At 44.1% G+C, this 23,111-nt stretch overlaps 2 protein-coding genes across 2 annotated transcripts; both read left to right on the top strand.

Moving 5' to 3' along the window:
• The first annotated feature begins 225 nt into the window (after positions 1-225).
• On the top strand, positions 226-7,230 carry LOC127297058 (probable mitochondrial adenine nucleotide transporter BTL3). The gene is made up of 4 exons (XM_051327311.2): positions 226-947; positions 5,419-5,722; positions 5,824-6,291; positions 6,808-7,230. The coding sequence occupies exons 1-4, from the start codon at positions 535-537 to the stop codon at positions 6,874-6,876; spliced, it is 1,254 nt and encodes a 417-aa protein (XP_051183271.1). The 5' UTR covers positions 226-534; the 3' UTR covers positions 6,877-7,230.
• Positions 7,231-13,112: 5,882 nt separating this feature from the next.
• Positions 13,113-21,953, top strand: LOC127297057 (calmodulin-binding transcription activator 3). The gene is made up of 13 exons (XM_051327310.2): positions 13,113-13,283; positions 14,136-14,255; positions 15,695-15,810; positions 15,944-16,032; positions 16,200-16,242; positions 16,922-17,069; positions 17,180-17,299; positions 17,382-17,713; positions 18,757-19,131; positions 19,261-19,964; positions 20,037-20,616; positions 20,951-21,295; positions 21,623-21,953. Exons 1-13 carry the CDS (start codon positions 13,244-13,246, stop codon positions 21,731-21,733), a joined length of 3,123 nt encoding a protein of 1,040 aa, XP_051183270.1. The 5' UTR covers positions 13,113-13,243; the 3' UTR covers positions 21,734-21,953.
• Positions 21,954-23,111: the final 1,158 nt, after the last annotated feature.

Consider the following 23,111-nt stretch of genomic DNA (forward strand, 5'->3'; position numbering starts at 1 on the left):
GTTGCTTTTATCAATTCGGTTTATTTTTTAAACAGAATCAATTCGGTTTATGCAGACCCGGCAGCTATTATCTTCGCGAGGAGTTTCACTACTACGATGTTCAATTGTTTGTTCATGCGTGCACGCCGTGCTAGCATCCACTGAAACGAATGGCCGAAAAAAACAACAAGAAAAAAAGTACACACCCTAAAAAAAACGTTATCTTGGAAAAAAAACTTATAAAAATCTCACCTTGTTCTACCTCGTTCGCTCTTCCTTGGCCTCTCTCGCCTCCGGGCGGCAACACCGATCCGAGGAGCCGATTCTGAATTCTCCCCCAACAGCTGCCAGCAAATCGCTACTCGCAACAAGAACAAGAATAAAATCGCCTCCGCCACTCCGCATCTACTCCTCCCAAGTTCCAAGTTGCCGCGCCGCATCTAGCTTGGATTCAGGTCGATAAAACCGATGCCTTTCTAACCCTAGCAGCAGCAGCAGCGGCGGCGGCGGCGGCACACTGCAGCGTCCGTCGTCGAGCGTGTTCGAGCCGCCGCCATGGCGTGGCTGGAGATGTGGCTGCCGCCCGCAGGCGAGGGGGTGTCGGCGGGGCTGTTCCTGGACGGCGCCGACGCGGCGGCGCACGGCGCGCTCCTCGCGGCGATGCCGGGCTGCTCGGCGTCCTTCGGCGTGCCGCGGCGGCGGCGGGGGACGCCGCCGGGGTTCCTGTCCATGACGATGTCGGTCAAGGGGGGGCGTGGGTTCGTGCCGGGCCAGGTGGGCCTGCTCGCCACCGGGGAGGACAAGGGCGGAGAGGCGGAGGGGTTGGTCGCGGGGAGGGGGGTGGATGGGTTGATGGTGGTGGAGACGGATGGGAAGCTTGCGGACGAGAAGGAGGCTCACTCTGGAGCCGGCGCCATGAACACCACCAAGCATCTCTGGTCTGGGGCCGTGGCTGCCATGGTCTCAAGGTATTGCTCTTTTGTCTTTGCTTCTGAATCTGATAGATAGACGACTGGTTTTCTTAGTTAGGATCGCCTCCTCACTCTGAAGTAGAAGTACTTTGTCTGAACTTGTAGTTGCATTGTTCGGATATGCAGATAAATAACAGATCTTTGATGCAGTTAAATCGAACAAACATGCATAAAAAGCACCAACACCAATGTCACATGCTGTTTGTCTAATGTCGTTCCCTGTCTGGTTAATGAATTGAGCTTGCTGGGATCAGCAATTGGCAATGTACTAGACTGTTGATATGCGATTTCGAGTGGCATGTCATTTGAACGCCGGGGTAGGGTGTTAAACGTGCGTGTCTGATACTGATGAGCTTAAGCCAAGCTGTGTGTTGTCGGCTCAGGTTCAGGGATATTTGGAAAGTATGATTGACAGATTATGAAATTGAGTGGTCATAGCGTAGGTACTACCTATAATTGGTATGTTAGCCTTCTTTTTATTATTATGCTACCGGTTAGGTGTTTTTGTGATACATGGACTATGACACATGTTAGAAACTCCGCATCACTTCATTTAGGATTGTGTTGCTATGAGTGCATAGAAGATTGACATTTGCATGCAGCTGATTTGAGCAAATTGACCTTCTGTGTCATAGCAATAAACCAGTATATTCTCTCCAATTCTCTAAAACTTGTCGTTTTGGGTCACGCGTGAAATATGAAGCCAAACTTTCGAAACTAGAACTCATCGTTTTGGGTCATACATGAACGTGAAGTCAAATTAATGAACTTTCGAGTTTTGCTATCATATGTGCAGATTTCTCTTGGAAATGTATTTACACAACAGTAGTATTCTCGGTTTAATAGATCTATTGAAATAGAAATTTGTGATCAAAGTTGTGCTTTATAGACCAGTGTCAATGCCCAAAATGACAAGCTTTAGAGAACTGCTGGGAGTAAGACATAAGTAGCCCTTGTACAACATAAATTTTTGTGGTTATGCAGGCTATGTAGTTGGTGTATTTATGTTGGAGGGCATAAAGTAAGCCTGAAGTTTGAGGGGATGAGAGCTCTGTCTTATTTGACCGATGCTCATGTTCCATCATCTATCGAGGGAAACTGGTTCCTTTCAAATCACTGCCAAAGTAGAGCCACGATCTTAGAAAAAGAAAATGGTACTGCCGCTTAGGCTAAGAATTGTTTTACAAGGTTGACTGCATGGGATTGCAATTGGTGTGATTAGTCAAATTTCAGGGTAATTTACCCACGCCTAGCCCATGCAGCTTTTAGGGAGCTAAAAAGAGCTCGTTAGTTTTGTGGCTTCAGCATTAACATGGTTTGCAGCCTGGCGAACCCACTTGCCAAAAAGAATAGTATGTCAGGGATTAGTGCATTAACCCATAGTATACTGAAATTAGTTTGTGGTATATGCTATTTAGGATTGCTGATTCCTCAAGGAATTGGAGATACTTAGCTCGAGAATGCGCGTACTATGGAGCTGAACAGTAGTGACAACAGAAGTTAGAGACAGCAGCAACTAATTTAGCCTTCTCTTACTACATATCACTGTGGATGTCGTTGTTACTTTTGGTTACGTTGGCTAGTGCATGAAGCTTGGCATGGTATCAGAGCCCCGTTTGGCATCAGAATAATTTTGAAGTATTAAATACTTGAAGGTGTTTGCATCAAATAAATACTGTGGCTTTCAAACTGAAGTATTCTCCAAAACTGTGTTTTTTTAACGTATTTGACTATTTGGGGAAGAGGTCTGATCCTCTTTTTTCTAAAACTGAGGCTCTGTTTGGCTGCTCCCTATTTCCAAAACTACAGTATGCCTAACGCAGTATTCTGATGTGTGGCAATGAAATACCGCAGTTTTGGAAAACAACATTTTTTTGTTGTTTTGGCAAAAACCTGAGGTGTTTGGAATATGTGCATGCACTGTATTATTTAGTTGCTCCGTACCAAGAAAGAGGAGGGGAAGGCTGTTGCCGCAGACCCAACTTGTTTGAATATTTAGAAAATGGTTTGCTACCAAACAAGGACTGAGAAATGAGAAAAACTGTGGTATTTGTTAGCTAGGTGCTGGAATACTTATATTTTAAAATACTTTGGTTTAGAAAATTCCGACCTACCAAACTGAGCCTACGGTCTTGAGTTCAAGTCCCGGTTGTCACAATTTATCCAAAAATTGTTGTTGCCCCATTGGTGTTGTGTAGGCCTCTTGAGCTATACCTGTGAGTCTATTCACGTGTTGACTTCCCGTGTCACATGTGAGAGGGGGTGTTGAAGTGTATACGTGGATTGCCTAGCTCTTCCCATCGTTTTGGACTTTTGGTTGCGTTGGTTAGTGCATGAAGCTTGGCAGTCGTGGCTGTGTGTCTTGTGCCCTAGGAGCATCATTGTGCCACCACAAGGAGCAGCAGCTATTTTGTTAGGTATTGCACATGTTACAGCCAGCTAGCCGCACAAGAGCCACCATCAGGCATAATCGCTGTAGTGCTTCAAGTACGGAAGGTAGGATTTAGGAACATTTTTTTGTTAGTAAAGCTATATTGTCTGTTAGTTGACTTGCTGAGGACGGGTTGCCTTCTTCATAAACTAAGAATAACAAAGTCACTGATACCTACTGTTCTGCCTTGGTCTTCCTTGACCGGCTAGTCTAGGTACATTTTTCACCCAAATTAGTGGCCTTCTTCACCTAGCATCGTTCTGCTTCATGCCATCGCTGCCTGACTCCTCTTGAACAAGTAGGAGTTTTTTTCCTGCAGGTGTAAACACATCGGCAGTTAATACGATCAATTTGTGTGCGTCTCGAGATTTTAAAAGTACTGTTACTTTTCTTGTCTGTCCTCATTCTGTCCGGGCATAAGAAACCGAGACTGAAGACCGAACCCGAAATAACTGGGACCGAACCTGAAATGACCAAAAATTCGGTCTTTGGTTACTACTTCGGTCTTTAGAAACGAAAGACCGAACTATTCTGGCGCTGTTCGGTTGTCGTTAGAAGGAGACAGATACGACCGTATAGACCGAGCTTGTCCCAACATTGCATCAGCCCAGCCCATATTTCCCGCGTGCAGCCCATTATCCCCATCATCTTCCCGTTCCTTACCTACTCCTCTCTTCTAACTTCTCTCCCTGACCTAGCCGACAAGCCATAGCGAGTGCCGCCGCCGCATCTCCAACCTGGGCCCCAGCAGCCACAAGCGCCGCCGCCAAACCACCGTGCCTCCACCCACCCGGCCGACCCCCGCCACTTCGCTCCATCTCTGACCCCAGGTGTCGGCATCCGCAAGCCCGCAAGGCACATCACCACGCAACGAGCGACACGGTGAATGGGGAGTCAGGAACGACGGAGTTGAATTGCTTTGTGCACTTGTGCTGCATGAGCGCTTGTTTTGTACACAGCAAAACAACTCATAAATGACTAGAATACTTGGGTCTGTGCTCTGCTTGGTTTGTTTTTCTGCTACTAGTACATCTATTTGGTTTTGTGCCGCTCGTACTGTCCACCAAATTGAAATGTTTGGAATACTCTTGACATTGTGCTGCCATTTTGATGTACTTGTGCTATTTGAAATCTGAAAAAAAATGAATCTGATGTCTCGTTTTCTCAATTTGGTCTATATGGTCATGACCGAAGACCGAACCGAAATAACCGAAGACCGAATACAGAAAAACCGGGAAGACCGAATTTAATACACGTAGCATTTCTAGATGACCGAAATTTCTGAAGACCGAAAAGACCGGACCGAACAGACTGGACGCCTGGGCTGAGTCCTCATAGACTGACCTTGCACAATGTCTTCTCTTGGGGCTATATCTTGTATATACCTAAGTAATGTCATAAGTTTTTGATGAACCTCGTGTAGCCTCGTAAGTTTCTTGAAAATATTTTGATTTACTCATCTAGCTATCCAGTTTGGTTTCTAAATGTCGTCATAGCTTTTGGCTTCTCTTGAGCACTCTATCTGTATTCGCTGCTTATTTTAGATGTTTGACTTGGTGTAATTAGACTTTGCCATCTGTTTTGTTCTGATCCAAGAAAGATCTGGACCTGCATCCACTAACTAGGATTCCAAGTTATTTACTTTATATGACATGTCTATGTGTCAGTAAAAGCACTGTTCTGTCTTAACAGAAAATACACCCTTCGGTGCAAATTCTAGCGGTATTCAATCCTGTGGGGTTCATACATTGCAATAATACATTTTTCATATGTCATGCGACTTTTGAAACCCGTGGATAAAAAGATAGGCTATTTTCTCATGCTAGAACAGGAACATGCAAACTTAAATGTAAATACAAATAAAAGACAAACCTGAAAATAAACCACCTGTTCCAGAATCAGACTGGTTTCAGGCTGGTTACCACCATTCTGCTTGGTATTGGGAATTGTGATTGTGACAAATAATATGCTGAGTGGGTATGTATTTTCTTCCCTGTTACCTAAACATTTATTCCCTAACTTTTATGTATCATGTAGAACAGTTGTTGCTCCACTTGAGAGGCTAAAGTTGGAGTACATAGTTCGTGGTGAGCAGAGGAATCTATTTGAGCTTATCCAAGTGATTGCAGCATCAGAAGGGTTGAAAGGATTTTGGAAAGGGAATTTTGTCAACATCCTCCGTACTGCTCCATTCAAGGCAGTAAACTTCTATGCATATGACACTTACAGAAAGCAACTGCTCAAATGGTCTGGTAATGAAGAAACTACGAACTTTGAGAGATTTATTGCTGGTGCTTCTGCTGGTGTGACCGCAACAATAATGTGCATACCCATGGATACGGTATGTTTATTTGAACAACCTCTTAGCTTCTAGATTTTCTCTTTTCCTTTTGGTTTAATTATTTATTGCTAAGTATTGTTTGGGTTAACCTTTTGTTTCAGATTAGGACAAAGATGGTAGCTCCGGGCGGTGAAGCTCTAGGTGGGGTTATCGGTGTTGCCCGCCACATGATCCAGACTGAAGGATTGTTCTCCCTCTACAAGGGTTTAGTGCCATCTCTTATCAGCATGGCACCCTCTGGCGCTGTATTCTATGGAGTGTATGACATACTGAAGGCGGCTTATCTGCATTCCCCTGAAGGAAAGAGGAGGATATCGATGATGAAACAACAAGGTCAAGAGGCAAATGCATTAGATCAGCTCGAGTTGGGCACTGTTAGGACATTACTCTATGGAGCTATCGCTGGATGCTGCGCGGAGGCAGCCACATACCCTTTTGAAGTAGTTAGGAGACAGCTACAGTTGCAAGTCAAAGCAACAAAGATGAATGCACTGGCGACATGCCTAAAAATTGTTGATCAAGGTGGAGTACCGGCACTCTACGTTGGCTTGATCCCCAGCTTGTTACAGGTACATGTTTTGCCCAGAAAATAATTTACTTATAAGTATGTTTAGGGCTAGCTTTGTGAATGCATCCATTTGATTTGTAAAGTTTTGTGCTCAGGTTTGAGTTTTAGCCCATGGTTTCCATTTACTGTCGGGAGATCTTAGGAAAATTGTTGCTAGATAATGGTGATTTTCTTATGATATTCTTATAGTGGTTGAAGGGCGGGACTGGGGCAGTGGTAGAGTATCTCCACTTGTGTCCTGGAGGTCCTGGGTTTGAATCAGCCTCCTTGCATAATAAAAAGCAAGGGAAGGGCTGCCTAGAAACACCCTTCCCCAGGCCCCATAATGTGTGGGAGCTTTCAGCACTGGGTACACCCCCCATATTCTTATAATGGTTCTGATTCACCTATAAAACGGACAATCAGCCCTAGCACGTGCCTAGGGTTATCTAGCAACTTAAACCTGCATATATTAACTTTGCACGCTAGTTTGTTTTGGAATGTCTGATGCAAATGATTTTCTCTCTCCTTTTTTCAGGTTCTGCCATCGGCATCTATCAGCTACTTTGTATACGAGTTAATGAAGATAGTCCTGAAAGTGGAATGAGTGCAGATGGATTCTTTTGCCCACGTAGCAAGTTCAGAAGACTCAGCTGACGTTACCTTGATAAAAGTTGGAAGCAACCATCGATTTATCAGTGCGTTTAGTACCCTTTTTTCTTTCTTTCTGGTAGGCTTACTTCATGAAAGCTTCAAGAGGCCGTGACTGTGCATTTAGCTTTGTTTTGTTCAAAAGCATTATTCATTTGAAGCTTTGCACCACAGTTGTGATCTTGTACACGAGGTCTTCCACACCTCCATTGTATTGCTCATCTATAGCAGATCGAGCTGTGCCTGAGTGAAAACATCTGGGGCTCCTTGCCCTTCAAATTTCGGTTAACAAGTTTTATTGTTTGATGTATGGGTGAATCCAAATTGACTGCAATCCAGAACGATTTTGCTTGCTGCATGCTCTACGGAGCTGATGTTCACTTCTGGGGTGGATACAGTCTCCAGTTCCTTTGGCAGAAGTTATACAGTAGCTTGTTTAGTCATTACCTGGGTCGATCTGATGGGTCAATGTTGCTGATTGCTGATTTGCCGGTTCAGGTGTTGTTGCGCCCATCTAAACTTTCTGCTCCCGTGTGCTTAATCGTAAACAAATTCTATTGTTTGATGTGTGGATGGATGAACTGCAACCCAGAACGATTTTGCTTGCTACGTTCTCTTCAAAACTGCCGTTTGCCTCCAGGGTACAGTCTTCAGTTTCTTGTGCAGAAGTTATACAGTAGTCTGTTTAGACATTACCTGGCTCGATGATTGATAATTTGCAGCTATTTTGGTAATCTGTTTTCAGTTTCGTCCACTACGCGCAGATGCATGTTATTAGGATGCTCAAAAGCTTTTTCGTGATGAACAGGTCACACACTGCGACATGTAAATTCAGATCTTAATCATGAACAGGAGCGTGACTGTAATAATGCGTGACTAGTAAGTTCAGAGCTAGATCATGAACAGGCCGCTGCACTGGAGCCAGACCCGTTCCCATCCCGTTTCAAAAAGAAAAGACCCGTTCCCATGGACGCTTTCCCAAATCCCAAGCCGTCCTCGTTGAGCACTCTAACAACTGTCGCTGATTGCTCGGATTGCCTGGTGAGTGGCGAACAAAGTGCCTGCAGTTTCGTGGGCACCTGGGGAGCGGAAGCGTGGCAGTGACAAGTTCACAGGAGATTCTTCTCGAGCCGACCTCTACATCTTGGATAAAACCGACGGCCTCTTACCAAAGTTTAGCGATCTTCCCCTTGATTATTCTAATGCGTAGAGCTGCTGCTGCATGAAAGTGGTTAATTAGCGGGGGTAGGAAAGCGAGGTGGTTTTGTTCAGTGGTTAGGTGCAAAGCCGCTATAGCCGCAAGACTTCCAGCACTGTCACTACTCACTAACCAAAGCCTGCCGCAGGAATGGATAACGCTGAATTACTTCCCCCTCCCATATGCCTTGTCTGGTACTAGACATTTTGTGGGAATATCCTCTAGTGTAATTTTCGTGGTCCCAATACTCTACCAAGTGGATTGGGATTATGGTTTTGTAAAGACTGGATAAAGGTAGGCATTTTAATCTCTTTTTCGATAAAGAGTATTTCCCTGCGGATTAACGGATGTATACAACTAAAAAAATAAAAAATATAAAAAAGAGAAGTCCCGCTACATTGATTCAATCCTTCAAACGACAGTATTAACACCACCAAGACACCACCTGAAGACCAACTTCTTCAAAAACGACGTCTACAAGAAGGAAACAGTGCACACAACGTCATCGCCCGATCATAGATCTTAGGTTTTCACACTGAAGAAAGTCCTCGCTATCAAAGGCATTTTAATCTCTTAGGGATTGTCGCCACTAATCCTCGCAAAACCTCTAGCTGTAAACAAGGAAATTGCTAGTTCTCAATAAGAAGACTAAGTTAGTGCTTAGTAGACTCCTGCAATGTTAGGTTTGCATGTGATTCATGCACTTGAGTTGCAAGTTGGGTTGCGATTGAGTTTTTTTTTTCCAGTTGCGATCGGAGTTATAAGTGAAAAAAATTCAGTTACAATTGAGGTTGCAACTACGAATTTTTTTTCAAATCATTAAATTTGGCTCGTGATACGTGCTAATAGTGAGTAACAACATGGATTGCAACTGAGATTTGATAACAATCTACCGACAACTAAGTTAGTTTTCAGTTTTTCACTAGATTGAGAACTAGTCACACCCACTAAGCAAGGCCTAGTAATAATGATTTATTAAGACGCGACCGGCAAAGCCGGGTGACTGGGTGAGAGCGAGAGCTGACGATATATGTGAAGGAATCATTGCAAGTCGCCTAGTGGCCGCGATCATGCGCGCGTGTTTTCAGACGGGCACAGGAGACTCCGTTTCGTAAAAGCATCTCCAGCGCGCGCCGGTCTGCTCGCTGTTGGTGCCTGAATGGAATGCGATGCGCGGCAGTTGCGGATTATTAGTCATCCGTGCGCGCCTGTTTTGGGGCCGCGAGGTCAGTCACAGCGAGACGTAATAAGCAAGACGGCGTGGGAGTGCATGCGATGGAGACGGCGGAGCTTTGAGCGCGCGCGATGGACAGCGACCGCCCGCCGCTGCCCCCGGCCTACCCCGTTACCCGCCAAGCTTGCACGACGCCGGCCCTCCGCGCGAGGGCGACGCGACCCCTCTCCAGGCGGGAATCACGTAGAGCATTATTCTCCACGAATCTTTCTTGGATCAGGTTGCTAGGGTATTTGCTTTGCATTGAACGAGTAGTGCCTCATCCTCGGAAGATATGTTCACCGTACCACAGGTAAGAACTGCAGACGTGGTTCTGAGTGCGACAGCATTGCAACAAGCACACCGAGCACCGATCTAGGTCCACTTCTTTTAGGTTTCTACAAGTTCTTTTTAAAAGTTACCCCCCACCTTCTTCTAAAAGCTTGTCTTAAACTTGTTTAAACTTCTAAATTAGTAGTATTGTAGGAGAACCGGCTTCAGAGAGGGTAACTTCTGGAGGAAGCCATCCATCCTAGAAGCTGAAAAGAAACTCCCACTTCTAGATACCTCTGGTTAGACATATTTTAGCATATGTTAAGCCTAACTTTATGACAAGTACTTCGGGATGGAGGGAGTATATTTCCTTTTTACGGAGTTTTCATTGTCACGTTAATCTATGGTTCATGTCATCCCAGAGATCGCACACCCTCGTCCTCCAGCCATCCGATGAAGGGATCATGATTCGTTACACGCTGCCTCCAAACGCCACCCAACGGGCTAAAAAGAAGAGAAAAATCCCACATTGTCTTCTTCCTCTCCTCATCTCCCACACGCTTGAAGACCAGTTCTACCAGTCTTTAACTGCCAAGGATGGAGCTCGTCGCAGCACACAATGACGGCCGCTCGCAGCAAAAATTCATCCTCCATTCTTGGCACCGCCGACCACCGCTTGCAGTACCAATTTGTCATCCCTAGCTTCGCTGTACCGGAGACCACCACTCGCAGCACCGATGGCCTTTCCTTCGTGACACCTACAACCTGCCTTCAAAACACCACCGTTGAAGTCGCAGTTTCGGTACGTACCAGTGTCTACTTCTCCACGCAACACTGCCCCCTTTCGCAGCATTGCCACCTGCCGCTTGCCGTAGCGCCGTCTGCCACGTACTAGCAGCACCTCCTCGCGGGTGGCATCGCAAGCTCCTACCTCTGGTAGCAACTCCAAGAACAACTGGCAGTAGAACCACCTACTGCATGCAGCCACGCCGCCCCATGGACCATGGTTGGTAGCAACACTGCCTGCCGCTGGTAGCACCACCGCTTGCCACTTGCAGCAGCGCCTGCATGCACTGATAGTCAGTCCATCGTCTTCGCGGCCAGCGCGCTAGTCGCCATTATCAATGTTGAGATTTGTGTCGATTATGTGTACGAGTATGATTAGTGATACAGTTGGACCTGTAATTACATGATAGGTTACGTGTTGGAGCCGAACTCTGGCCTAATATGTAAAAGCACCGCGTGGCGTTGCATATTTGATGTGTCTGTACACCTCGGTGGGCTTGTCGTCAACGATACTATGATACTACTTAAGGAGGAGCATTCTTTAAGCATACCCCACAACTGTAGGCGTTGGTCGTTGAACTGCGTTTCAAATCCCCGTGGCGTGCTATGATTGCTTGTCCCCGTATAATCTATTATGCGCCTCCAACGTTAACAACCAGAACTCGCGATAGCCACTATTGTGGGAGTAGGGAGGTTGTTGCAGTAGAAACGGAGAGCCTCCTAACGAATTTGCTGCAAAAGAGGGAAGGAGGCAACAGGAACGGAAGAGTCGGAGCGGAGCGCTCTCTGGAGCTAGACGACGGAAACAAAAAATGGGGAAAAATCATGCAACAATCATTAGTTGAAAGGTGTTGCACAGACCTTTCTTATCATTTTCTTTTCTAGCTTTCAATATAAAGCTGGGCCAAGTTTGAAAGGTCTTGTTTCAAGAAAAGTCTCATGAATTGCAACAATTTCAACCAAGATTCCATGATATCACCTCACTGAAAATTAAGTACTTCCCACCTTTACATTTTCCTCTTATATAAATTGAAACTGCTAAAAGGACATTTCCCTCTCATGTGAATCAAAACTGCCAAAAGCAAGAAAGAAACAGTTAGGACTCCTTTGATTCAAGAGCTTGGTCTTAGAAGACTTCCATATCTAAGTTTAGCCTAGATCGTGCCTTCTTTTTTGGCGTGAATAAGTGTCAAACCAAAATACCCAATAAGCATAAGCATTAGCTCTCCCTGAAAAAGGAGGTGATCCAGCCGCACCTTCCAGTACGGCTACCTTGTTACGACTTCACTTCAGTCGCGAGTCTAGTCTTAGTCATCCCCCTCTTTACGGTTAAGGGTAATGACTTCTAACATGGCCAACTCCTATAGTGTGACGGGCGGTGTGTACAAGGCCCGGGAACGGATTCACCGCCGTATGGCTGGCCGATAGAAAAAAACATATGAATAGGAAAAACATAGGATTGAGATGTTATGTCTATGTGAATCCTATGGAAAGATGGAGTGCGTTTGATTGTAGCAAAGGAATTTTTCATGAGATATGATCTAATGTTTTTTTCTTATAAGATGTACACTACAAGATTTCTATAGGATGAGTTCCTATAGGATGTGTTCCTATGAATCAAACAACTTGTATAGAAATTTTTTCCATAGAATCTAATTCCAACACTATTTCTTTACACGTCCTATGAATCAAAGGAGCCCTTACAATGATGTAATTAGATCAAAGCAAGTAGTTTACTGAAACAGTTCTAAAATACGTGTAAATGCAAAATATGCAGGGCACCGGCACAAGAGGTGGGAGTATTCTACTACACTCGCAACAAAGCTGACAGATTTATACCCTATATAAAAGTTGATCAATTTAACACACCTCATATTTATTGGGGCACTGTTCATAGACTATTTATCCTCTACCTACTCCAATCATAGATCGACACGTAAATATTTTTTCCCTCCTCATTGATTCAGTCGATCTATTCTCAGCTTTTTTTGCGGGATGTATTACCGGTTACCGATCTCTTCCGGTCACTGTGGGGCTGTTGTTTACAGCGGTGGGTTACCTTCGGTGTATGACACGTTCTTTTCTTCCTTTTGCATACGTGTCCTTTTTCTGCAGTTTCTAGAGGCTTCGTTTACATATTTTCCCATGCTGCTGAATCGCTCCCTCCTTTTCCCTTTTCTCACGTGTGGGTTTCTCTGGTGGACTGAACGGAGGCTGAGCCTTCCCACAGGAGAAGTGGCGGAGGGAGTGGAGACTGCGGAGCCCACCACCGACCGGGATGGAGGCGGTCGCCTGAGAAGCACAGGTCCGGCGTCCACCAGGAGAAGGGAGGCGGGCGGAGGTGGTGGAGACCGTGGATCCACCGACGGGGATCGAGGCGGATCCGTTCGCGGGACAGATACTGCGGCGTCCACCGGCGGCGAGGGAGGCGGTGGCGCCTCACCTCCACCCGAGTGGTCCGGCCTCCTTGGAGGGCTTGTATTAGCTGAATGAACGTTTGACGCATTCACCTACTACCGTGATGACGCACCACCAACCAATAACGGACGGCCCAGATCGCCCCATCACGGCCTCCCAAACCCCCTAATTAAAAAAGGAAACTAATCAACGCGAGGGGCAAAACCGACATTTCCCCGCCCCGCGCAGTCGCCTTCCTCTTCCTTTCTAAGCCGTCGCCGCTGGCTGTCCAGTTGTTTCCCTTTCCCCGCTCGCCTCCTCGCCAATTCTGTCGGCTAAACCGCATCTCGCCACCCAAAACCCTCGATCGGGAGAGCTCGCGCCGCTCGGATCGCCCGCAGAGAGGTTCCCTGCTCGGCGGATTTCGCGGCGGTGCACGCGGCGCCGTGCTGGGCCATGGCCGAGGGGCGGCGCTACGCGATCGCGCCGCAGCTAGGTGAGGCTACCCGCCTTGGTGATTCTTCTTAGGGTTTTTTTTGTTGTTGGTTCGTTTTGATCCGCCTGCCTGCCCCGCTTCGGGTGGCTGGCTCTGGTCAACGCCTCGGTCTTTGTTTTGGTTTTGCTTCCCCCGTTGCGTGTGGGGATCGGAGCTTGTGGCGTGGAACTAGAAATCGTTGCTTAGTCGGGGAATCGTCGGCTGTGCTCAGTTCGGGCCGATTTTGGAGGTCACGGAAGTTGGCCGGCGCGAATTAATTCAGGAGAATTCCGTGTTTCTGTTGGCGTAGTCGTTGTGATTTTTGGTCGCTTCGTGCCCGCGGAAACGGGAGTGATGGTGGTGCGAAGTGGGGAGTTCAGTTTGGTCACTGGCGGCGCTGGGTGTCCTGGGAGTGGAACCACCGGAAGCTGTACCGGCTAGTGGAAATAATTGGGAACTTGCGTGCGGTTTCAGTGTTCTGGAGGTGAATTCCTGGTGCCCTGAGTTCTTTATTAGGAGCTCTGCTTCACATGTGTGAAAATACCCCTTCTATTGTCCTCCCGCTTTTGGGTTTGGACCGAAGTCAGTTTCGCGATTTTCGGAAGTTGGAATGACTCCGTGCTTGAAATTAGGTGCTCAAGTTGGAACTCCTAAGAGTTTTCCAGGTTCTCTGATAGAAATCGGTGTTCCAGTCATGTGTCCACAAGAACCTTAAATATGAAATTGAATTCTGCAAGCGATTTTTGATGACGATGATGCATGCTTTATTTTGTTAAGATTGGGAAGCAACACCGATGACAGTTTCATCGAATGTTTTTTAAACTCACTAGTCTATGAACTCTCTAACTCTACATTTCAACGGTTTCTGAACAGACATGGACCAGATACTGAAGGAAGCTCAACAGCGATGGTTACGCCCGGCTGAGATCTGCGAAATACTGAAGAACTACAAAAACTTCCGTATAGCTCCAGAGCCACCAACTATGCCTGCAAGTACGACCCCTATTTTCTGCTCAACACTGCTGCTGGTTGATTATATGTTTTTAGTTTTTGAAAATTAACTTTCCTTTTGGGAAGACATAAAACCAAAGCCATGTTGTTTAACTTGAGAGTTGTTATTGATTTGATAACTTGGAAATTGGTGCTCACTTCATAACTTGGCGAGAATAAAAGTTTTCTCGAAAGTGTGAGAATTTTATGATATTTTCTTTCCGTTTTAGTATGTCAGGTGTAAATTTGAGCATATCCTTGTAGCCTGCCAGGCTGTAATTCCATCTACCGATACAAGAGCATGATTGAATCTTTAGTGTAACTACTTTGAACCATATGGTTAAGCCTCTGGGTCCACTATTGTTGCTGCTGGACCTTGGACAGTTGTGCTGGAGATTGCTGATGCAATTCCTTGATAAACACAACAAAATACCACCCAAACTCATACAGATATTTGTTTTCAGAAATATACTAGCTTCGAGGCACCAATGCAGCAGACCATAAGACACTAGTAGCCAAATTAATTAGCAATGCATATGCATCTAGATGCATGTGGACTCCTCTACATATCTAAAGTCCACTAGCTCTTAGGGATCAAGATTAGCTAGGTCAAGTTGTAAATAAGTTTTCAGGGCTTCAGGAAGAAAAGAGAAAATAAAGGGGGGAATCGAGATATGCAGCAGCAAAGTCTACTGAGAAAGAAAGGAACTCGGGAGCTTTCTCCCTGCGGGTAAATGCATTATGTATTTGGCTGCTGCAGGGTCAAGATGATAGTGCGTGGCTTTTGGTGTTAATTAGGAGATGGAATGGCTCATCTCTGAAAAATTGATCCGCAACGACAGGATTAGAGATTGGTCGATCGGGGGCCTTTTGAATCTCATGCCGATTAAACAAGAGGAGCAGCGACGTAAAGCGAAACAACGTATGCCAATCCCTGGTGATAAAAAATAGTGATATCAGAAGCATAAACTAAGTAATCCCATCACTGCTCCCACCGGCCAATCATGTGATGCAGCTAGTTTAAGCGAGCACGACGCTCATGGGCTGCTGTCTGTATGAGCAGCCCCTCATGCAAGAGATTGCGATCTTCGTTCGTGCTACTATGCGGTTAGGGTAATATATGCCCAACTGATAATTTTACTGGTATCAGGATAAAAAGGTCGCTATGGGATTAATGCACTATCTCATGCTAAGGACCCTGTTTTGTGCTTTCTGTAGCGGGATCCTTCAAGCTTTTGTTGATACCATGTTTTTGTCTTTCATGGATGGCATTTTGCCTCTAGATCTGCCATGACTTTGATTTGAACATTTCATTTTTACTAATATCTCCGCACCTGACCCTATGTCCTCAGTTAAACATGTGCATGAGCTAATGAACTATATCTAAACATTCAATTTAAGGCTCAAATGTATCTAACCAATATCCTTATCTCTGGCTTTAGGTGGTTCGCTTTTCTTATTTGATCGGAAGGTATTGAGATATTTTAGGAAGGATGGCCATAATTGGAGGAAGAAAAAGGATGGAAAGACTGTCAAAGAAGCCCATGAAAGGTTAAAAGTAAGTAAAGTCATATTGGTAGTACTTATTTCTGTAATATCTTGCAATATTCTTCTAAGGGTTCATATGCTAGTCATCCTGCATCACATGTATATGGAGTCAAAAGAACTGATACTTCTGTATATAAATCTAGTGTGGAAGCATTGATGTGCTTCACTGCTACTATGCTCACGGGGAAGAGAATATAAACTTCCAGAGGAGGAGTTATTGGATGCTGGAGGAGTAAGTGGAATACTTCAATCCATTCTTCTTTGGTAATATTGCAAAATTTTCATTTCATGAACAACTCATGGCATGTGCATCATGTATGCCTGTATGGAGCCTACACGCAGGCACACAATTTACAAATACTATACAGCGCATTAAGCAATCCTACGTTGGTTTTGCAGGGAGTTCATGCACATTGTCCTTGTACATTATCTCGAACTCAAGGTTATACCTAATCCTTCTATGGTTGAATATTGTTCACTACTTGTTTACCTTATATCTGGATTTGAGCAATCCACATGCGACTCTGTAGGAGCTTCATGTTAAGTACAGTGCATCGATGACCTTATTGGTTCCAGTATACTGCTCTTTTGTGATAGGAATCACGCATTTGTAGTTTCAGTTTTGGGATATCATAGTTTTATTTGTATACCTTACTGGCCTTGGTGTTTTTTGAGCTTGATTCTTGTGTTAAACCAGGAATCAGGCAATTATATAAAACAAACAGCTTTAGCGCTGTGATATGTTAAGTGATGGATCCTTGATTATTAGGTGGTCTTGTCAGAAATTGTTGATAATGCAATTGGTAACGAGATTTGTTAGAATATTATGCATTTATGCTTGTATATGTCCTGGAGGACACTAAATCTCACGATAAACATACTGATCTGAACATGTTACATTGATTTGTTTTACCATAATATAAGAACCTACTCAACCTATTTTGGAAACCCCTATTTATGTTAGCTTGCCGTTTTTACTGGACCTGCTTCTTTCTTTTGCTGTTTTGGATTCAAACTCTGGATGGAAGTCACCATTGCCGTATTCTTGTGGATAAAGGTTTTTCTTCCTGCAATAAGTCGCTTAGAATCTCATTGTCCTCGTATGTGCATATCAACATTAGGCTGGAAAATCAAGTTCTCGTACTAGGGTGCATTATAACATGCTAGAAGGAGCTCGTGTGGATAGCCCTTCAAGCCACTTGCCTTCACAAACTACAGATGGTGAAAGCTCACTTAGCGGACACGCCTCTGAATACGAGGCAGAATCAGGTAGGACTGTTTGGTCATCTTGTTCTGTTCTGCGTGAAGTCCAGTTGAATAGTTCACTGATACTATTCCAATTATGCACAGCGTATCTAAAGCAAAATTCGGTGCAGCAGATATTTATTCGGGAGGAACCGGATACCACTCTATCTCTGGGATCCAGCAGCATGAAAATGGAGGTGGATCCGTAATTGATGCTTCTGTTTTCAGCTCATGTGTTTCTGCGTCTTCTGTAGGTATGTACCACTAAAATAATTTATTCTGGTTATTTAACCTAAGTTGGATGGATTTGTGACTTTGTTTGCTACCAATGTTTAGGTGATCATCAAGGATTACAGGCTACAGCACCTAATACAAGCTTCTATTCTCATTACCAAGATAACTTACCTGTGATTCCAAACGAGTCCAGTTTTGGAATTGCATTCAATGAACCTAGTAGTCGATTTGATCTGTCATCATGGAACGAAATGACGAAACCGGATGAAGGGATCCATCAATTGCCTCCATACCAATCTCATGTTTCCCCTGAGCAGTATCCTTTTACAGATGGCCCTGGCATCGAATCTTTCTCTTTTGATGAAGTATATAGTAATGGGCTGGGTATCAAGGATGATGTTCATGCAGACACTGATGGAGAACCACTATTGCAGGTATGATTATACACTCCTGCAGGCCAATATACTATATCACATATTAATGTTCTCTGATGGTACAAGTTGTAGCCATCTCTATCTTCGTTATCCCCATGTAGAATAATTCTTGATGGTATGCAGCTGATATCCAGTTAGCACACACTATGACGCTAGCTAGCAAATATATGAGGCAAGAAGTTTGGAGTTACATGCTGTTATTCATATGTGCATTTCATAACCAATAATAGAAAAACAAAAGCGTGAACTTTCAACATTATTTACTTTTTTATTCATGTAAATCTCCTACTGCCCTTGAGAGTGTGTTGATCTGTTATGTCAACCTGTACTCTTAGACCGGATTGATTCTGAATTTTGCAAAATAGGATGTATATTGTTTCCCCATAATCAGAATATTGATGTGTTTGGGTTAAAATTAAAATGCACATGATTTCGTAATCAATGATATTTTCACTTTTATTAACGAACATTTTTTTTGCAAAGTAACCTAAGTGCTAATTTCTGAAATGGAATATGGTTTTCAAAATTCAGTCAGGAGCATATCTTTCTCTAACAGATAGTGGCAGACTGGAAGTGCAATAATGCCACAAAGTGCCTCACATATATATATTATTAATTATTAAAGTAGGGAAACATCAATAAGAAAATGGACTTGTAGGGGAAAAAATGCTAAACTGTAGAGCCGCAGTGACATTGCAGACCTAATAGAGCATACCATGTTTGAATCTCCAACCTTTCGGTTACCTAGTGTTGTTGAAGTATGAATCTATGGTGCTCTCTCCATCCCATGAAACATGTCTCAACCTTTTCTAAATTTAGGTGTATCTAGACATTTAGACAAAGTTAAGACATGATTCATTGGATGGAGGGAGTATTATATGTCTTCTGATTTATCTTGTTGGTTATTTTGCACACTGTGATAATTGCATCTGCGTGAACTTCATCCTACTGCTATTATACAACTACTGTCTAAAAAAATTATACTATTATTGCCTATCTTGAATTTGGTAATGGTACTCACATGTGAAGCTACTGAATTTCAGCTTCCAAGTGCTACTCAAGGTACATTTGCTACAGTGGAAAATTTCCAACAAAACAATAAATTTTTGGAGGAAACCATGAACTTCCCTCTCCTGAAAACTCAATCGTCTAGTCTTTCTGACATCCTAAAGGACAGCTTTAAGAAAAGTGATAGTTTTACTAGATGGATGAGTAAAGAACTTGCTGAAGTAGACGATTCCCAAGTTAAGTCCAGCTCTGGATTGTACTGGAACAGTGAAGATGCTGACAGTATCATTGGATCATCAAGCCGTGATCAGTTGGATCAGTTTACTCTGGACCCAATGCTTGCACAAGATCAGCTGTTTAGTATAATTGATTTTTCTCCAAGCTGGACATATGCAGGTTCAAAGACTAGGGTATGTCATTAAACTTCTCCTTCCTGCTTCTCAATCCTGAAAGTCTTACGAGTGTCATACTTCATAGAACTGTCCAGGTGTCTCAGAGTGAGTTAGTGTTTTGCTTACAAAAAATCTTATATCATGCAGGTTCTTGTTACGGGTAGATTCCTAACTTCCCATGAAGTTACAAACTTCAAGTGGTCATGTATGTTTGGAGAAGTCGAAGTTCCAGCAGAGATTTTAGCAGACGGGACTCTCAGGTGTTATTCTCCCTCACACAAACCTGGCAGGGTCCCTTTTTATGTGACTTGCTCCAACAGGTTGGCCTGCAGTGAAGTACGGGAGTTTGAATATCGACCAAGTGATTCCCAATACATGGATGCTCCAAGTCCACACGGTGCTACAAACAAAACATATCTCCAGATGCGTCTTGATAAATTATTGTCTTTGGCGCAAGATGAGCAAGATGAGTTCCAGGCAGCTCTATCTAACCCCACAAAGGAATTGATTGATTTGAACAAGAGGATAAACCCATTAATGATGAATAATGACCCGTGGTCTGAGTTGCTAAAGTTGGCTGATGATAATAATGAGCTTGTCAATGATGATACACAGGATCAGTTCCTTGAGAACTGTATCAAAGAGAAGCTGCATATCTGGCTTCTCCATAAAGCAGGAGATGGTGGCAAAGGTCCCAGTGTGCTAGATGAGGAGGGGCAGGGTGTTCTTCATATGGCAGCTGCTCTAGGATATGATTGGGCAATAAGGCCAACAATAACTGCTGGTGTAAATATAAATTTCAGAGATGTTCATGGATGGACTGCACTTCACTGGGCTGCATTCTGTGGCAGGTAAGTTCTTCTGAGGCTGATATTTTTCATTTGCACAAAATATGTATTGAACTTGTTTGGCTTGTTTTGCAGAGAGAGGACAGTTGTTGCTCTTATAGCACTAGGTGCGGCTCCTGGAGCTGTGACAGATCCAAGGCCTGATTTCCCTTCAGGAAGCACACCATCTGATCTTGCATCAGTTAATGGGCACAGGGGAATTTCTGGTTTCCTGGCAGAGTTTTCTTTAACAAGCCATCTTCAGACCCTCAATCTAAAGGAAGCTATGGGTAGCAATGCATCAGAAATATCTGGTCTACCCAGTATTGGAGATGTTACCGGAAGAACTGTCTCAACGTCGGCAGGTGAAGGTCTTCAGGCTGGATCGATGGGAGATTCACTAGGTGCTGTGCGGAACGCTGCCCAAGCTGCTGCTCGGATATATCAAGTATTCAGGGTGCAGTCCTTTCAGAGAAAGCAAGCAGTTCAGTATGAGGATGAAAATGGTGTGATCTCAGATGAACGTGCCATGTCACTCTTGTCTTACAAACCATCTAAAGCAGGCCAGCTCGATCCCATGCATGTTGCTGCTGCAACTCGAATACAAAACAAATTTCGCGGATGGAAGGGAAGGAAGGAATTTCTTCTTATTAGACAGCGAATTGTCAAGATCCAGGTATGAATATGATCTATTGAAACAATATCCCAACGATTTTTGTTAGAAATCTGAACGCTCCATATTAATATACTATTAGATCAGATTTTTTTTCTACTGAATTTTTGGCAATACTAAAATGTTTCAACTATGACCATATCATTTGAAAATCATGTAATGGTAATTGAATGAAAAATGAGCTAAACCTTTTCTCTCCGACTACCTAGTCTCTAGGACAGGATATCATGTGATGACATTCTAACAGCCATCGTGCTTCGTCAAACATTTCTTATTCTTGATGCTATCATTATTATGAACTAATTTTCTCAGCGTTGCTATGTTTTGTACTGGCTAGGCTCATGTGCGAGGTCACCAAGTAAGAAAGCATTATCGCAAAATAATTTGGTCTGTTGGGATAGTGGAGAAGGTTATATTGCGCTGGAGGCGGCGAGGGGCTGGGTTACGTGGGTTTCGGTCTACAGAAGCTGCAACAGCCAGCACTAGTAGCAGCAGCAGTGTCGATGTGACCTCAAATAAACCTGCTGAGGATGACTATAATTTCTTGCAAGAAGGACGCAAGCAAACTGAAGAAAGGCTGCAGAGAGCTCTTGCCAGAGTGAAGTCCATGGTTCAGTACCCTGATGCTCGGGACCAGTATCAGAGGATTCTGACCGTCGTAACAAAAATGCAGGAATCCCAGGTAGGACCAGTTTTCCCATCCTTTTGGCACCAATATTAAAGTTTTAGAGTGATGCTGAACAATTAGGCATTTTCTCTAAGAAAGCAATACAGTTTTCACCTCCTCAACTGTTGCCAGAGTCTAGATTTTAGCCCTCAGCTGTATAACCAGACAAAGCAGACCCATAACTAAGCGGTTTTGATAAATGTGGATCTGATTTGTCTGGTTTGGGAGCTGGGGCTACGAAGTCTACACTCCTGCGATAGTTTGACGGGTGAAAAGAAAATTGACGTTTCCCTTCTTTTCTTAATGGAGGCTTACTCTTTTTTTTTTTTGTTAATGTGACAGCCTATGCAAGAAATTATGCTCGAGGAGTCAACTGAGATGGACGAAGGTTTTCTGATGAGCGAATTAGGAGAGCTCTGGGATGATGACATGCCAGCGCCTGGCTATTTCTAGGTCCTAACAGACTGTTGTATCTTCTTGTAAATTACCTCCCCGATTTGCTTTGTTTGTTAGCCTTACCAAATAGATAGCGAACTAGGTTACCGTCCAATATGGCTGTTAATTTCTGTTGGTTTTCTTGCTATCTAGCTCTAGCTCTTTGTGCAGTATATCCCAAGGAAAATGTATTTAAATGATAAGGATGAGTTCATGAAGTTTGATGCTTTTAGCTACAGTTTACTCTTTGTCTACTTAATTTGGTTCCAGCGGCACCAAAACTTTTGCAAGGCTCGTTCATTGATATGTTGCAGCTAATTGTTTGTAAGAAGCTGTATGTGCAGAATTTCAAAAATCTGCAGTGGTGAATGTAGCATCCATTTAATACTTACCTATGTCCAAATATAAGTGTCTCATTTTTATCTAGATACGGATGTATCTAGATCTATTTTAGTTATAGGTATATTTGTATCTTAAAAAAAGTTGGGACACTTACTTTAGACAGAGGGAGTAAGTACTTCATTCCATACAAGCAGAAGACATGCTCGCGGCGATGCGTGATGGGATTGTGATGCCATGGGTGCGTTTGGTTGCCTGGCGCAGCAAGATGGGAGGCATTGCGCATTGAGAACAGGCCATGGGCCACTTTCGGTGGGTTGTTTGGTAGCCTGTGGGTCTTTTGCGCGCCGGAGAAGGAACCCAGGCCCCATCGTTTGGTTGTCCGTGTTCAGCTCATCTCGCACGGAGGAAAACATGAATCAGCTGTTTGGTTGCTCAAATCACAGTTTCATATCCTTACCACAATTCAAATAGGGTGAGATTACCATGCCATGACCTATTACATACGATCATACACCACTTAGACAAACACGATCATCACGATCACCACGATGAGGAAGACGATGATGTAATCTTTGACTCGGTTGGAACGTACCTCCGGTGGTGCTCCTTGTAGAGCATGTACTTCCTCCGGCGGCAACTGTGCTAATGGCACTTCATCATCGATGGCCTGGTCTTCCAGGAGCTCCTCTTCCAGGTAGGTGAGGTACTCTTGATGTGCCTCCTCCAATGTTGCATATCCTCGGTAGCTGTTGTTGGAGTAGTCATTGACCTGATCTTGACAGACTCTCCATGAGCTGTAGATTCCTCGAACCCGCCCGCGAAATACCACATACCACTAGAATGGCATAAGAAGAAGTTAGCAATCACAACAATGAATCAATGCAGAAATGAGCAATAGAACAAGACAAGTGTTGACAGCAAATCTGAAACTAACAGGGGCATGCATATCATTCCAAAAGTCAATCAGAAGTTTATCCTACACTACCGTGGTGTCGTCATACCACCACAACAAAAATGGGTGTCTCAACAGAACACCGCAAAGTTCACCATGGCC

This window comes from Lolium perenne, chromosome 4 (assembly GCF_019359855.2).
Source record: "Lolium perenne isolate Kyuss_39 chromosome 4, Kyuss_2.0, whole genome shotgun sequence".
In the NCBI taxonomy this organism is placed as follows: Eukaryota; Viridiplantae; Streptophyta; class Magnoliopsida; order Poales; family Poaceae; genus Lolium; species Lolium perenne.